Here is a 16,310-nt window from a genome sequence, read left to right as displayed (position 1 = left end):
CCACTAGGGGTCAATACACACACAGAAAGTATACAGTGTGCCGCTCAAACCAAGAACAGTAAGCTAAAAAGCACTTCCTTCTCAATACTGAATGATTGTTGAATGTTGTTTTGCTGTTTGTTTGAATTGTTTGCAATGGCGAATGACTTTCACTATCATTAATTTGCAGTGGGTCTGTGAATGAGGCGACTCAGGGCTGCCCTCTGACGGTTTGGTAGAGCACACATACTCATTTGTACTGCGCATGTGTGGAACACGCACGCTTTAATCCGTGAAGAGTATACCTGCTCCTTAACTCTGAAGTACTTTATAAAGACCATATTAACAATATAATCAGCAATAATTAAACGTAAAAATTAAAATAAGTAAAAAAAGTGTTTGGACATCTTTAATAATAATATAACTTTATTAGCATAAGCAAAACAACACCTTGTGAAAAAAAGAAAGAAACAACTCAACACAATTCATATAATAGGGGTGATACAAAAACGCAAAATAATAATAGAATACATTCAACTTCATGAGAAGAAAACAATTAAACAAAAAACGGCATGGCGAAAGAAATTCTTTATTTTGCAAAAGCATAACTGCTCAGATTTGTGTGCAAGTGTACACGACTAAAAGGTCAGAACGAACGTTTTCCATTAGCGCTTGAGAAGCGGGATCTGCCAATTGAGAACCACAAATGAAGCCCTGCGGTACTCGATGTACTAAATATTATGAGATTGGCAGAAACTGCGCGTGTGTTTCCCGATCTTTAAAGATTCAAAAGCAGCGCGCTGTTGCCTTTTTCCCCTGACACGTGACCCCTGCTCTCGCGACTCTTTCAAGCACGCCGCTGCCTTTTAAAGCGCGAGACGGCATCGGCGCTGTCACTTTGACACTGAACGAGGCAAGTTCGCCAGCATCGGTCGTCTCGTTCATTTACCCCCATTTTCGTTTCCCCTTTTCACCTCGTCGATAGGCCGTCGTCTTTTAATTTCCTCGTTTTCCATCGTGACGCAAACGTTTATAGACCCAAATCGACATGTACCGGTATTTCGGGGAGCTGCTGGCGCGCGGCGCGGGTAATGCTCTGGCCTCGGGATGCGTCGAGTCTGTTCTGCCGGCTTCTTCGTCTTTACTGAGGGTGCGCCATTACAGCGATGCCGCTGACAAAGAAGACGATCCCAACTTCTTTAGGATGGTGGAGGGTTTCTTTGACCGAGGCGCTGCTATTGTCGAAAACAAGCTGGTGGAGGACCTGAAGACCCGGGAGACGCCGGAGCAGAAGAGACACCGTGTGCGTGGGATACTGAGGATCATCAAACCCTGCAACCACGTCCTGAGCGTGTCCTTTCCCATAAAGAGAGACAACGGAGAATGGGAGGTGATCGAGGGCTATCGGGCACAACACAGCCAGCACAGAACACCCTGCAAAGGGGGTAAGTTCTTCTTCCTTGTGCTTTAAATGGAGCAAATCAGCTCACTTGTGTACTTTGCGCAAAGTGTTACATTGTTGCGTCTCTGTTTTCAGACTCAAGTCACTTACAAGCCTGTGTTAAATTTGATCTTACTTATAAATGTTTGTGCGGTTTGAAATATGACATTTGGGTGGATTGGCCTTGCCCCTGTAAAAAACAATACCAATTGTAGGATTCCTTTGCAAATAACATTATGAACTATCAGCTGTTTACTTGTCAAACAAGTGAAAATCGATGTAGGGGTTTTGGCCCTTATTCTAGTATTTCTGGTGTCCGGTTGGTTCATGTCTGCCACATAACATCCCAACAAAAGAACCCCACGTTACCAGTAGAGACCCACAAACACCATAACTTCCATGAAAAGTAATACAATTTCCTTCATGACCATTAGATCTATTTTAATTTCTATGATAGTTTCTATTATATTGCTCACCAGAGAGTCTCGCGTCAGATCTCACACCTGAAAAGGTACTGTATGCATGTTACCTAGACAGAGCCTATATCGACCAAGCCTAAAGACTGTTCGCATCTTTTTTTGTGTTTGAATATGTGCAGTTCCCACATTATGCTTCCTGCTTTGCACATGAATCTAGAATGTCAACAGCCCTGTTTAAACTGCAGCTGCCCTCATGCTAAACTAAAGCAACAAGTTGTCTCAAGTCAACTGTGTGTGTTGTCTTTACAAACTTTAAAGAAAGTCATTCATGACAATCCATAACATGATACAGTGTTTGCCGAATCTGACATGCAATATTAAATGTATCGAAAACAAAGGATTAGAATTTCCATGTCTCCTTACTCCATTTAATGTGGTAAAATGCATAAGGCTTAAACGCACATATTAAGATGTATAGCCTCTTGTTTTAAATCATGTGAGGCCCACAGAATCACATTCTGTCCTGACAGCTGCAGCTATTCTGTTTTTTTTTTCTTAAAAGCGGTAATCACGATTGAGGCTGTGCAGTGTGGGAGGGGGTGTTGTCATGGCAAGGCATTGTGGGTGATTTGTGGGGTGGCAGGGTGACCTGTTGTGGTAAGGGGTGGAGCCCAGGCACTCTGGTTGCGTGACAGGCCCACTTTCCTAACAGTTTGTGTGTATTTACTGTCTGCTCACCAGTTTCTTTCAGTTCCACTCTGAGACTTTGGTGGTTGTCTGTTTGAAAAGAAAAATAAACTTTCTATACAATGCAAAAGGTTCTTGCTGTTTGTCATCACAAACAAATACCCACCAGCAATGTGTTTTTTGTTGTACATAAAGAAATGAAAAATGCCCCTTCTGTCTTGAAGATATTAAAATAGATGCCCTCAGATGTCACACCTGTTTCTGTGACAGCCCCTGGCTATCCAGAACAGACTTGGTTGTGGGCCACACTTTTTTCAGCCAATCAAAATGCTCCCTGCCATGACTGACAATGGCATGCCAGAGTTTAAGAAGTTAGTGGCAAGAATCCCTCACACACATTTAATCATTTATATGACTGATGCGCGGTGGTTCAAAGATTATCCCAGACAACAGTGCTTTGATTAACACTATCTGTGTGTAATAGACAAGATTAGGTACAAATTACAAAGTGCAAGAGCAATTCAGTTGCTTCAATGCTGATAGACTTTTTTCAGGAGGGGGCTGCTATGAAGGTTAAACAGAGGTTGAACTGTACATAGTCAGCAAATGGCCTATTTTTTGCATTTCACCTTGTGTTCGCGGAAGTCATGCACACAAATGACAGAAATGACTGCATCAGCAGAAACGCATTGGCCTCATTAACTATTAGTGCAATAGAAAAGAAAAATGTTGGCGAAAGTCAGACTTCCAAGTTGAATTACTGGTTATGATGAAGCTAATTTACATTTACATTACATTTAGGCATTTGGCAACTTACATAGCATTACCCTATGCATGGGTATCTGCAATCCCCAGAGATCGAACACACAACCTTGCGTTAACGCAATGCTCTTACCACTGAGCTACAGGAAAGCTCATTTGTTAGGTGGAGTTGAGGAGGATCTGTCCAGGTTTCCTTTTTTTTTCCCTCCTGCATGTTAGATACAGTAGGAGGGCTGTGCTGAGTCATACCACTTCTTCTGAGCCCCCACCATCTATCCCATATCCCTCCCTCACTCTCTCCATCTTCCTGTGTACCGTTTCAGCTAATGGAAAAAACCCACATCTGCTGGAGACATTTTGTCTTGCCTGGTTGCCTTTTTTCTGTTTTAAATGCGACTGTTCATTGGCACACTCGATCTTTGATGGCCTATATCTTGGCAGCTGTCTCATTAGTGTATGCAAATAAAAAATGAATGAATATTCGAGCAGATCATTTTAGTGCTGTGGGCCGGACGTCCTCATCTGCATGTACACAAACACTGCAACATAATGCAGTCAATGAGTATTACAATATAGTTACAGACAGTGTAAATTTCTCCTTTCTGATTGAAGGAAGGCAGTTTGATTTGTTTATTGTAAAAGTGCTTGATGTATTTGCCAAGCCGTGTGACTGTGTGTGCTAGTGATTCAAACGAATTGAACAAGATTCATGGTGCCTCCTGGCAGCGAAGGTGACTGGGCACTGAGTCATTGGAGCCTCCGGCACACACTGCACACTGCGCAGGATTACCCCAACAACACACATGGTATTCACCTGCCCTTAATCTAACCAGGTCAAACTGAACATTATGTTCTTTCAATTTTTTCTCTTCATCTTATGCAAGGAAACATTTATCATGATTTTTTTCTACTCTTCCTTTGTAGGCAGGGTTCCAGTCACGGAAATATTTGGGAATATTTCAATGGTTATTTTCAGACCACATAAGATGAGATATTTTGAATAATTTAGGAAACCAACCGTTCTGGGGCACCTTTGACTACCATTTAATTTGTCCTACTATGGCAGTCAATGATGTCACATAATTGAAAATGGATTGAACATTCTTCCAAATATGTTTCTCTGTGTTCAACAGAACAAAGTAATGTATACAGGTATGAAATTACATGAGGCACAAACTCAACCGAATGCTAGCAAATGTATGTGTAGAAGCACTGTATGTGCCCTTTCATGAGGTCACATCCCCGCTGTTGCTGCATTTAGGAAACCGACAGTAAGTGCCAGCTTTGCTAGAAGGCAGAGTGGGTGGCACCTGTCCTGATGGAGTGCGACCCTGAGGGAAAAGAAAATGTTTATTTGCAGGTAGCAGGCGACTGCTCTCGTAGACATTATTCAGTCTGCAAAAAGTGTCACATAGTTGATTAATTCTGACATATTGTTTCTTGGCTGAGCTTGTATCCCATCCTTTTTATTTTTGGTCAATTGCGATTCACATTTAAGCCACAGAATTGATTTTGACATCTAGTATGTGTCCGAAAGCTTAGGCAGCTGACTTGTTCCCTCGCTGTCTGATGAGGCAGCGTTTAGGCATGAAGGGAGCTCCGAGAAACACATTCGGGCAGCTTTCAGAGGCAGCACAAGGGAATTCTGTTTGAAATATAAACGGAGGCGCCTTTGCATGTCTAGTGATAAATTAGTATTGTAGTATTAGAATATTCGATTAGTAAATCACAATCAAAAGTTGGAAAAAGAGAAAATAGAAATTTATTAACACACAAACTGTGCTTTAACCGCATTCATGGATTCCATTTTATTTCTTTGAACCCGACCCTCCTCGACCAATCAAATTCCCCGCGTGAGCACACAAGTAGAATTGTGGGACATTGAAGGCAGCGAAGGATACATCTTTGCTGCCTTCAAAAATCGACCTGATGGAGGTATCTCAGGAGATAGGAAGTAAAGCAAACATTAATTGAGTCGTTTATAACGTGCATTTGAAAAAGCAACACTCGTCAAATATCATCCTTATAAATAAACTTTATTATCATGAAATACCTGAAAGGTTTTGAAGAACAGCGATTAGAATATGACTATTGACATTTTCTGGAACTGGATCGTTCATCTTCTGTGTCCCATATTAATTTCTGCGCGAGAACACCCTCTGGCTTTCAGATGTTACGGCATGTAACCGCAATTCATTGAGGAAACTGAGCAAAAGAATCAAACAATATATATAAAGTCCTTTCTGCTTTTTCTTTTTAGGTATCCGATACAGCATGGATGTCTCTGTGGATGAGGTTAAAGCTTTGGCCTCTTTGATGACATACAAGTGTGCCGTTGTGGGTAAGTTCTGTTCGTCATCTTCTGGAGTATCCACTTGAGCTATTTCTGCCTTGTGCTCTTTTGCAATGTTAAATCTAAACGTTATACTGTAATGTATACATGCATAAACAAAAACATTGCTTTTAATCATTGAGTTTTTTTATTTGGTCAATTTTATCTTCTTCTAGATGTACCATTTGGTGGAGCTAAAGCTGGTGTGAAAATCAACACAAAAAATTACTCCGTAAGTACTGAACGCATACACGGAACACAGTGCAGTTCTCTCAAGTCCTGAAATAGCTTCTTTATCAGGGCGTTCATGGACTCGGGGAAGGATTAAACTCTGCTAAACATGAAAAAGTCCAGAAATGTATAAAAGTTAAAAAGCATTTAATATTAAACATTTAAAACTTGTTTTAGAATGATTGATTTTTCCAAGACTTGGTCAATAGGAGATGTTTGTAGAGTGGTCCGTTAAAACACAATAGGCTTTCTTCTTTATGCTTTTATATTTCTCATGAATGTTAGGGGACAAAAAGATCTACTGTGAACTCTGAATAATGAGCATTAATGGAGTCAAGTGTTTCCCACCATTCAATTATGATTTAGCTTGAAGGAAGCACTCCAGATTGACCATTCTCTTACCTTTTTGTTGCTGTTTAGGACAATGAGTTGGAAAAAATCACAAGAAGATTCACAATTGAGCTGGCCAAAAAAGGATTCATTGGTGAGCCGTATTAATGTGTTTTTACTCTTTTAATGCATATGCAATTTTTGTATTGTGTGCATGCATCTCATGAAGTCATTTGGGCACCAATCAAGTACACTAGGATTGCAATACAATACATAATACCTTTTAATATGGTTTAATTTATGATCTAAGGTAATTTTTATTTATAGCGGTTTATCAGTTAAGCATTACAAGAAATGTTTTGAGAGACCACTGCATTACAAGTACATAGATATCTTAATCCAACTCCATTTCCCTGCTTTATTAGATCGAAAGATCTTCATTTCAGCAACGTCAGAAATAAGCCACGCTGACTGCTTTCATGCCCCCTCTGGGGTTGTTTTTGGAAATGTATTCATGGTTCAGGACTGCCCACATAGCGGTTTCCTGGAAGCCTTTCTGTTTACCAGGCCAGAGCGGCATTTGTTTGGGGGGGTGGGTACTCGGCTCTCACGGTGTCAGGGTGGGCACTAGAGCTCCAACGCGTAAAAAAAAATACTACAGACAGCCTGCACAGATTATTATTAGAGCTCTTTTGCATCGCTAGGTTTTATTAAATCTGTTACATAAATACTCTAAACAAACTATCTGATGTGGGCTCTTGAGCACAAGCGTGAAACTTGAACCCCCCAGGGTTGTTCGCATGACCACTGTCTGTATTCTTAACATGAAACCCTGTGTTACAGCTGACGTGTTGTAACCATGTCTTTTACCCGTTACATTTACATTTATGCAGTCACTTTGATCCACATATACAATTCATAAGTATGTCTGTTAACATGGGAACTGAGCCCATTATTAGCGTGATGCTCTTTCATTAGAGCGAATCTGTTAACCTTTTATGCTCCCTTCATTCAGGACCAGGCATTGATGTCCCTGCCCCTGACATGAGCACCGGTGAGAGAGAGATGTCCTGGATTGCCGACACCTATGCTAACACTATTGCCCACACTGTAAGCAGCTCTCTTTTTAGTTCCAGTTCACACAAAAATGCACTGCAATGCCTTTTATCTGTAAATATCTGCCCCATATGTAACCCAGGACAACAAATACCCGGGCTTATGGGTACATTTTTCAAAACTTTGATTTATACATGAATAGATTAGCTTTCCAATGATGTATGTTTTTTAGGATAGGTCAGGACAATATTTGACAATATGGTACAAAAGATCTTTTGCTAAATTGATTTCCTAGAGAGCGGGCAGCTGCAAGCAATTTTTGTAGTCATGTTTCCGGCCATTTTTGTTTTACGATTTTGCTGCAAATTTAGTTTTTATATGTTTACGGTAGGACATTTACAAATTATCTTCATAGAACATGATCTTTAGTCTTAACTTAAAATATCCTCATGATTCTTGGCATAAAGAAAAATACATAAAATGTTTTTTTGGCTTTTGCCACAGATACTCCCATTCTACTTAAGACCCCTTTTGTGGTCCAGGGTCACATGTCTTTTCACCATGTTTTGCCTTTTTAGCATCTCCTGCATGAGCGCTTTGTTCAACTTTCAACATGTCATACTGGTTGAACCACTCATCAGTGGATGTTCTTGCATTTTTAAACTAGGTCAATATCGTGTTCTGTGTGGATAGTCTTCTTGTCTAGTTACACCTAATAATTTGATGTGCCATATACTCATAAAACTCCCTCTGAGAAGGAAAAAGTTCCCTCTGCGATTTCGCTACCTGCATGAGCTTTATAAGACCGATTGTGAAGTAGATTGATGATGACCATCGTTGTTCAACAAAAGTGAATGGTTATAAAATATATGCAACAAACAACCAATATTAGTGTCAAGCTTGACCCCCAAAAATATTTTATCATTTAGTCTTGTGATCTCAAGCCTGCATGACTTTCTGTCTTCTGCAGAACACAAAAGAATATATTTTGAAGAACGTTAGTAGCCAAACAACATTGGCATCCCATTGCTTTCCATTGTAAACCACAGACATTTCTCATATCTTCTTTTGTGTTCTTCTTGAGAAACATTAGGTTGAAAAACAATCTAAGAGAGAATCTTTATTTTTGCTTGCACCTTTAGCAATTTTTTTTCATCTTGTAGCTTTATCAGCAAACCCCACACCGTTTGTTTGTACAGCTCTGATAATTTTTTACAATAATCTTGCAATGTTTACCTTTGTGCCCTAATAAATTGAAAGGTCAGATCTTTGTTTGCATAGAAAATTGAAACCAGATTTATTTGATTATATGTTTCCATAGGAAGAGAGATGTGAGTTTTGGTTGACCGCTCAGGGATGTACTCGATTATCCTGTAATTGTTTTTTGAGACGGCCAAGATTTTCATACAATCTAGTGGTTAAATGCAGACATCCCACATATGTCAAGGGTTATTTTACCCTAAATGCCTTGCATTACGCTCTGGCACTGTCACTATAGCAACAAGATGGCTTTTTTGTCTGTGTTATACTATTTGAATCGCAATATAATGTTATGTTAAGAGACCCAGCTTCACTAATCCTGAAAGGACACGACAAGAGTCTTTGGGCAAACATAACGTTTTTGACACGCAATGGAGAGGTCAAAAGAGTGCAACGCAGTACAAGATCACCCTGACAACAGCTTGACCTCAGTATCCTGCATTTTATGTAACATTGAAAAATGACACACTTTGGTTTAAGGCTGCTCAAATTGCAATCTTAGTACTTTCTCCTGTCGCAGACTATATGCCAGTCATTTATAGGCAGATTTACCCCAAAACCTGTCAGTGTTCAGAAAAATATTTGAGATTCTCTTAACACGGTTATCCCATGCGTACACATCAGTTCAAGGACGACTTCCAGGAACCCTATCTCACACTGTTTGTTCTGTCCTGCAGCTTCTTGTTGGCAAATAGACAACCTGGACTTTTCACAGCTCATCGCTGACTGATTGCTCTATAGTGTTATCATGAAGAGAGAGACATTATTCTTTAATTGTGTGTTGAGAAGCACATACTCTGTGGCTGCATGAAAAAAAGCATGCTGATGCATTAGAGAGAGATGTGAACTGGAATGCTGACTGGTTTCAAACCGCAGAGAAAACCACTGTTGTATTAGGGAACAGTAAATCATTGATAATATCAGGTGACATTCTGGAGTTTATCAAGGACATTAATCCCCGTTCACCTCAACTGTCTGGGCAGATTTAAATACAGAGGCTGTCGAGGGACATATTCTGCAAGTGTAAGTTCATCTTGCTAAAAAAGTTAGCTTTTTTCAGCCCTACACATATTATTTTTATTATTATTATTATTACAATGCATGCCAGTTCTGTAGCACGTCATGGGTATGTCTCATTGACATAAATACAGCTACACTAGCCGTCTCAGTAAGCTTGTGGTTTGTGAACCTTCACCTATACTCCTCATGACTGCACAAGACCACGAGAGCTGTCCATTCTCCTTATCTTACCCTCTTTACAGCCCCAGTGATTTTTGTTGGTGGAACAGTCAACCACTATTGGTTAAACTGAAGTCTGCATATCCTGTGCTCTTGAAATGTGTGGGATGTCATGAATATTAATTATCACGGAGTTTAGAGGTCTTTTTATATTTGTGCTCCATGTGAACCATTTTACCTACTATTCTTTGTGTTGGTCTCTCTTTCTCTTCAGGATATCAATGCCCATGCCTGTGTGACTGGTAAGCCCATTAGCCAGGGTGGGATCCATGGCAGAATCTCAGCCACTGGTCGTGGAGTCTTCCATGGCATTGAGAACTTCATCAACGAAGCCTCCTACATGAGCAAACTGGGCCTGACCCCGGGATTTGCTGACAAAACCTTTATTATTCAGGTACAAGCACATGCTTATAATAGTTGGATAACTGACCTGTTGGTTATAGTAGTTGGCAGTGTTTCTGTTGTAAAGTGTATCCGGTTAGACTTGAGGAATAATATGCTGACTGTTTTAACCAGTCCAAAAGGGGAAGAGTTGATCCGTCGTCAGCATCTAGTCGATCTTTCATTTCCCTTGAGATCATGTGCCGCAAAGACTCAACGCCACGAAAACACAAATCCCTGCTCTTTTTATTTCACTGCAGATGTCCTCTCTAAGATTAAGGATCAGAGGCAAATGAAAAAAACCAGAAGTTTTGTCTTTAGGTTCTGATGAAGTTCAGTCTTAATTTCATTGTGGTGAAATCTCGAGTCAATCAGTGTTGTAAGTGGAGAGGAGGGTTCTGGGTTTACTCCCTTTTGATTTACTGTAATATGTAGGGAGGTGGGGGGTTGTTGTGGATTTACAATGGCACAGAAGGGATGGCCTAGTCATTCGTGTAAAACACAGCCTAGGGGTGGATTACAGATTTTCGTTTGCACTGTGTTTGTATGACTGCTTCCCTTTTGGTCTTTTTTACACGAGCAGCAATCTCATTTTCAAGAGTCACATCAAATAGCACTTGATGAGTAAAAAATTCTGGCAATGGGTACAAATATAGCTCTGGTTCAGATGCTCTACATGTTCAAATTTTGTAGTTCTTTAGACTCTGAATATTAAAGAGTTTTTATTATTAAAGAGTTTTTATATCATGCATAATAATAATCATTACATTACATTTTATGTCAGATGCTTTTTATTTTATTTTAGAATATGAGACAATGCATGGAATGTGTGTATTGAAAATTCACATAACTAGTCTATTTCAAATGAATTCGTAGAAGCTTGTAAAATAGATGGCAACCAGTCACAACAACTTCCGTACATTAATATACATTTCAACTTACAGTCTTGATGGTTTTAAAGATAATTGATATGGTTTTACACTAAAAGATCTGCAATGCTAAACTGAAACACACAGGGGCGCCACTTTCACAAAATAAACCTCAGAGGGCATGAAGATTATCTTTGTCATTCTTTAATAATGAATGGATTCTTTCTCTTCTTTCAGGGTTTCGGTAATGTGGGACTGCATTCCATGCGGTACCTTCACCGTTATGGTGCCAAGTGTGTGGGAATCGCTGAGATCGACGGCAGCATTTGGAACCCCAATGGCTTAGACCCAAAAGAGCTGGAGGACTATAAACTGGTCAGTACAGGGATGAACTTCAATCATGTTTCCTCGAAATTCTAGTTGAATGTCAGTACTGGAACTGGCTTTTAAACATGTTTGTCTTTATTTTTTAGCAACATGGCACTATTGTGGGGTTCCCGAACGCTCAGCCCTATGAGGGAAGTATTCTGGAAGCCCAGTGTGATATCCTCATACCTGCTGCTGGAGAGAAACAGCTGACCAGGAAGAACGCTCACAATATCAAAGCTAAGGTCTGTCATGCTTGCCAATTTAATGTACACAGATTGGTTCTTGTGTAGATGTATTGCATGAAGCAGAATGAAAAGAGATGCTATTTGAGAGCTCCATCTGTCAGAATTCAGATAGACCCTTCTGAAAGCTTTGTTGTTGCATTCTGCACCACCATATGGTATTTGAAAACCAGGTTGGATAAATGCTTGAGGTAAATATGAGCTTTTTATTGGTCCAGATTATTGCTGAAGGTGCTAATGGTCCAACAACACCAGATGCTGATAAGATCTTCGTGGAGAGGAACATCATGGTCATTCCGGTAAGATAACTGTTACATTCACTCTTATAAGGAAAGTAAAAAGTAAGTCCATAATATTTTATTTTAAAGAGTAAATATTACAATGTCCTTAAAATTTAATTTGATGCAGTGTGTAATGTTGCTGTGTGTTAAAAAGTAAGCAGTCTGCCAAGTTGTTAAAATGAAAATAAACGAATAACAAGGTATTTGGCTTTGAAAAAGGCGTCACTCCGTATAATGCTGTTTCATTTGCAACACTGCACGCGGTAGACCAATCACAGCAAACTAGACCATCTGATCAATCAGATCAGAGTAGGCTGACAGAAAGGAGGGGATTAGACTGATGAATTGACGAACAAATCATTTGAGAGTCATTCAAGAACTTGAGTAATAATAACTGCCTATGATTAGAAAATGAAAGTGTTTTTACACCGTGTACATATGTACGTAAACTTGTTGGACACTACATAAACCAGAGAGGCACCTTAAAAATCACAAAATATGTACTCTTTAATTGCAAAGTGACATGCATGTGCTTACTCACTGAAAGCTATTTTTTATTAAAAATAAATTCAACAATAATTGTTACATGCTTGCTCTCCACTAACTGGTCATGCTCTACTCTTCAACATGTAGGACATGTATCTGAACGCTGGAGGTGTTACGGTTTCATACTTTGAGTGGCTGAAGAACTTGAATCACGTCAGCTACGGTCGCCTGGCCTTCAAGTATGAGAGGGACTCCAACTACCACCTGCTCAGTATGTGTTCAAGCCTCCAAAACACATCACGCTTTCTCTAATATCCATACAACATTGAGGGGGTACGATTTGCACGAAGACTGCATTGCGGTTACAGTGACCTTGCATTGTTTATGGTCTAAATAAACATTGACAAGAAAAATTAGCAATTTCACCATAAAAGCATATAGATTATGTCGGCTATGTTTCAAAGTCAAATAGTCTGAATTTCAGTGCTGTTAAAAGAAAACACACCTCATTGTGTTGTTTTTAGATATCTAGGTTAAACAAAGGGTATGCACACATGTGGTAAAGAGGGATAAAGATTGTATGATCAGTAATCTGTAAATCTGTGACATACAGTATCTCACAGAATTTCTTTTTACATTTACATTACATTTATTCATTTGGCAGACGCTTTTATCCAAAGCGACTTACAAGTAGTTTTTTACAGTGACACATTACTGCAGAGCAATCAGGGGTAAGGTGTCTTGCTCAAGGGCACTTCAGTCATGACCTGCTGGCACTGAGATTAGAACCGGCAACCTTATGATCACAAGCCCAACTCTCTAACCACCAGGCCACAACTGACCCCTGAAAATATTGTGACAACACTGAAGAAATTACACTTTTCTACAATATAAAGTAGTTACTGTACAGCTTGTATAACGGTATAAATTTGCTGTCCCCTCAAAATAACTCTACACAGCCATTTATGTCTAAACCGCAACACAAGTTAGCGCACCCCTAAGTGAAAATGTCCAAATTGGGCCCAAAATGTCAATATTTTGTGTGGCCACCATTATTTTCCAGCACTGCCTCTATGTATCTCTCTCTCTTATGTTACGATTTTTAATGTTCGAAGAAAGCTTTCTGAAACCTGTACGAACACTGGGGGAGTGCAGAAATCGTGCACAGAAATACTACGGAATACGTCCAACTTGTTTTTTGACAAGTTGACCATGTATATGAAGACAGCACGTTTAACATTGTAAAGAAGTCAATGCATGACACGCCGTTGCACCACCCCTTTAAACAGGCAAGTCTTAACAACGTACAAATAAAATATTTTCATGACGATACAGCACTGGCCCGATGGGGCAAGGTACAGTTCTCTCAACTGGCCCGAGGATCCCCAATGCTGGCCCACGGGCCATCAGGCAGTCCTTTGTCGAGCCCTGCTGTTCTCAGCAACACCCCAACGTTTTTTTATTTTTATTGCATGCAAACAGGTTTGAGGTAGAGCCTTGATCAACAGGGTGTGGTGTTCTTCCCTGCGGTTACCTTCCATTGTGTGCGGATGTTCCTGCTCATCTCTGTGCTTATCCTGTCTATGCTTTTGATATCTCAATGACAAACAAACCTGTACAATCAGAGGCAGCCTGCCCTTTGGGAATCGAGATAGTTAATGTCGTTTGTGGTAATTCGATAGAATGGAAAGCAGAGCTATAAAACTTCATATATATATATATAAGAGATTGGATGGGGAGGTGAATCAATGACCTTCAGATGAACTTCAGATAATAAATGTTTAAAAACAACTCCCTTCTATATGCCTTGTGAATAATACTTTATATTTGTTTAGTAGTAGATTTATACTAGAATTCTGTGACCGGTTTCATAAATGGCTTGACTAACTTGTCAGACTAGACTATCAAACTTTTTACTTCAAGACTCCTCATAACTTCTTCAAGTCACTTGCATAAAAAGTTAGATTGGTCTAATTTAAATATTAAAAGTGAGACACTAGTAAATACAAAAGGTTTCATCTAAACCATTGTAAACTGTATTACACTCCCATTTGAATCATTAATTCGTCCAAATCATTCAAAACAAACATTCATTTATGAGATAAACACCGCAAAAAGGCAATGTAAGTTTTCGAATAAATATTAATGCGCATAAGCAACATTAACTACGGTACTGCAATACTACCATTTAAAAAATCGTGACATCGCAGGTATTTTGAAGCTTTAACATCGCGATGGGAAGATATTGCGTAAAATAATATTTCTTTTAAGTATGCAATGTTTTTTCTACTTATTCCTATAAAGTTCTAATGGGAAAAAAGCATAACAGCAAATTGGATATGCAAAAATGCAATTAAATAAAATATACACTTACGCAATACTTAAAGTGCACATTTGTGCAGGTGTACATGTTAATGGTAGACCGATAAACTAAAAATAATATACATTTTAACCAGAAAGATTTATTTGATCGCTAACCTAGCAATTGTTTGACACATGATACATTTTTTCTTTGTATTTTTTTTCTTTTTAGTGTCTGTACAAGAGAGTCTTGAAAGGAAGTTTGGCAAGCAGGGCGGTCCCATTCCCATCGTCCCCACTGCTGATTTCCAGGCTCGAGTAGCTGTAAGCGTCAAAGTCTTATGAGAAAACATCCATTTACTTTTGCGCACTATGTTAAGACTCGATGTGTCTGTTTTTGACTTCCAGGGAGCCTCAGAGAAGGACATTGTGCACTCTGGTCTCGCCTACACCATGGAGAGGTCGGCAAGGGTAAGTTCTTTTTACATTGTTTAGTTTTGAAGGCCACTATACATTGAAACCGTCATGCATAGAACCTCCAGCCATACTTTACATAAAATAATACCTGTTAACTCAGGGAAACGCCCTCTTCCTCCACCCCACAATGTTGTGTTTGTTGTGGAACAGATGGATGATATTTTTAATTGCTGTTTACAATCCTCAGCCCTAGCTTCAGGCAGATAGTCTAGTGTGTTATGATCATCACAAAAGATAAATGCTCCTCCTTTGCATAAAAGTTATAAAACACTACAGGGTTTGTGAGACTTGTTTGTTCATTGCTACACATTCCTACCTGCATTCATGTTTAATGTTCACATTTTTCTCTTGCAGCAAATCATGCGCACAGCAAACAAGTACAACCTGGGCTTGGATTTGAGGACGGCAGCTTACGTCAATGCCATAGAGAAGGTCTTCAAGGTGTACAATGAGGCCGGCTTGACCTTTACATAAATTACCCACAATTCTCTCTGCCAGAAAATGGAAAACGTTCACTCTTTTTATCAACCTCTTAATTCTCCAACGTGCTATTTGACATATCAGCGTTTACATTAGACTTGCCCTTTGTTAAAAAACTATCCCACTGTTATGTACCATACATTTCTGCGTTTCAAAAAGCTGTTCTGACCACTTTGCTGTTTATTTATGTAGCATAAAGTCTCAAAAAACAATCGCCATTTGTTCAGGTTTTTAAAGTTTATTTTGTCCATGATTTTTGTATTGATCTGTGATTGGCTATTGTGGTCCTACTCAAATCCAACTGTGGTCCTACTCCAATCCAACTGTAACACACAATTTTAAATGTCGATTTGTAGTGTTGGACGCTGCTTCCCCTTCACCTCAGAATATCAGGTAGTCCGTATTTGTCATGTCATAGTAGGTTTAATTTACTTCTTCTCTGTTGCAAACCGTATAAATGGTTATTGCTACAGTAATGAAAGATGCCCGTGACCAGGAGTTTTGTACTTAGAGGAATTAGCACTGTATTGCATATAGTTGTTAACATGCGGCGAACGGCTTTAAGCATGCTTGGTAGTATGCTTACAAGAGCACAGCAGGACGCTCACCAAGCTTATCTGCACCCCTATCTGGAACTGTCTTGGAAATTTATATTGCCTTTTTGTTGAGAATAAAAGAAATAATCATA

At 39.4% G+C, this 16,310-nt stretch overlaps 1 protein-coding gene across 1 annotated transcript; it reads left to right on the top strand.

Moving 5' to 3' along the window:
- Positions 1-169: 169 nt before the first annotated feature.
- glud1b (glutamate dehydrogenase 1b) lies at positions 170-16,310 on the top strand. The gene is made up of 13 exons (XM_079476514.1): positions 170-1,424; positions 5,549-5,629; positions 5,797-5,852; positions 6,272-6,335; positions 7,197-7,291; positions 9,951-10,130; positions 11,224-11,361; positions 11,460-11,597; positions 11,816-11,896; positions 12,512-12,635; positions 14,898-14,989; positions 15,074-15,136; positions 15,497-16,310. Exons 1-13 carry the CDS (start codon positions 1,028-1,030, stop codon positions 15,614-15,616), a joined length of 1,629 nt encoding a protein of 542 aa, XP_079332640.1. The 5' UTR covers positions 170-1,027; the 3' UTR covers positions 15,617-16,310.

Source organism: Barbatula barbatula (assembly GCF_947034865.1).
Source record: "Barbatula barbatula genome assembly, chromosome: 16".
Classification (NCBI taxonomy): Eukaryota; Metazoa; Chordata; class Actinopteri; order Cypriniformes; family Nemacheilidae; genus Barbatula; species Barbatula barbatula.
Note: the sequence above shows the minus strand (reverse complement) of the source record. Positions and strands in the feature narration are given on the sequence as shown.

What these genes read in the sequence shown, in the direction of transcription:
- glud1b (XM_079476514.1), top strand. Translation starts at nt 1,028, where the DNA reads ATGTACCGGTATTTCGGGGAGCTGCTGGCGCGCGGCGCGGGTAATGCT. An exon ending in ACAAAACCTTTATTATTCAG is followed by an intron (nt 10,131 to 11,223) that starts GTACAAGCACAT and finishes CTCTTCTTTCAG; the next exon opens with GGTTTCGGTAATGTGGGACT. An exon ending in CCATGGAGAGGTCGGCAAGG is followed by an intron (nt 15,137 to 15,496) that starts GTAAGTTCTTTT and finishes TTTCTCTTGCAG; the next exon opens with CAAATCATGCGCACAGCAAA.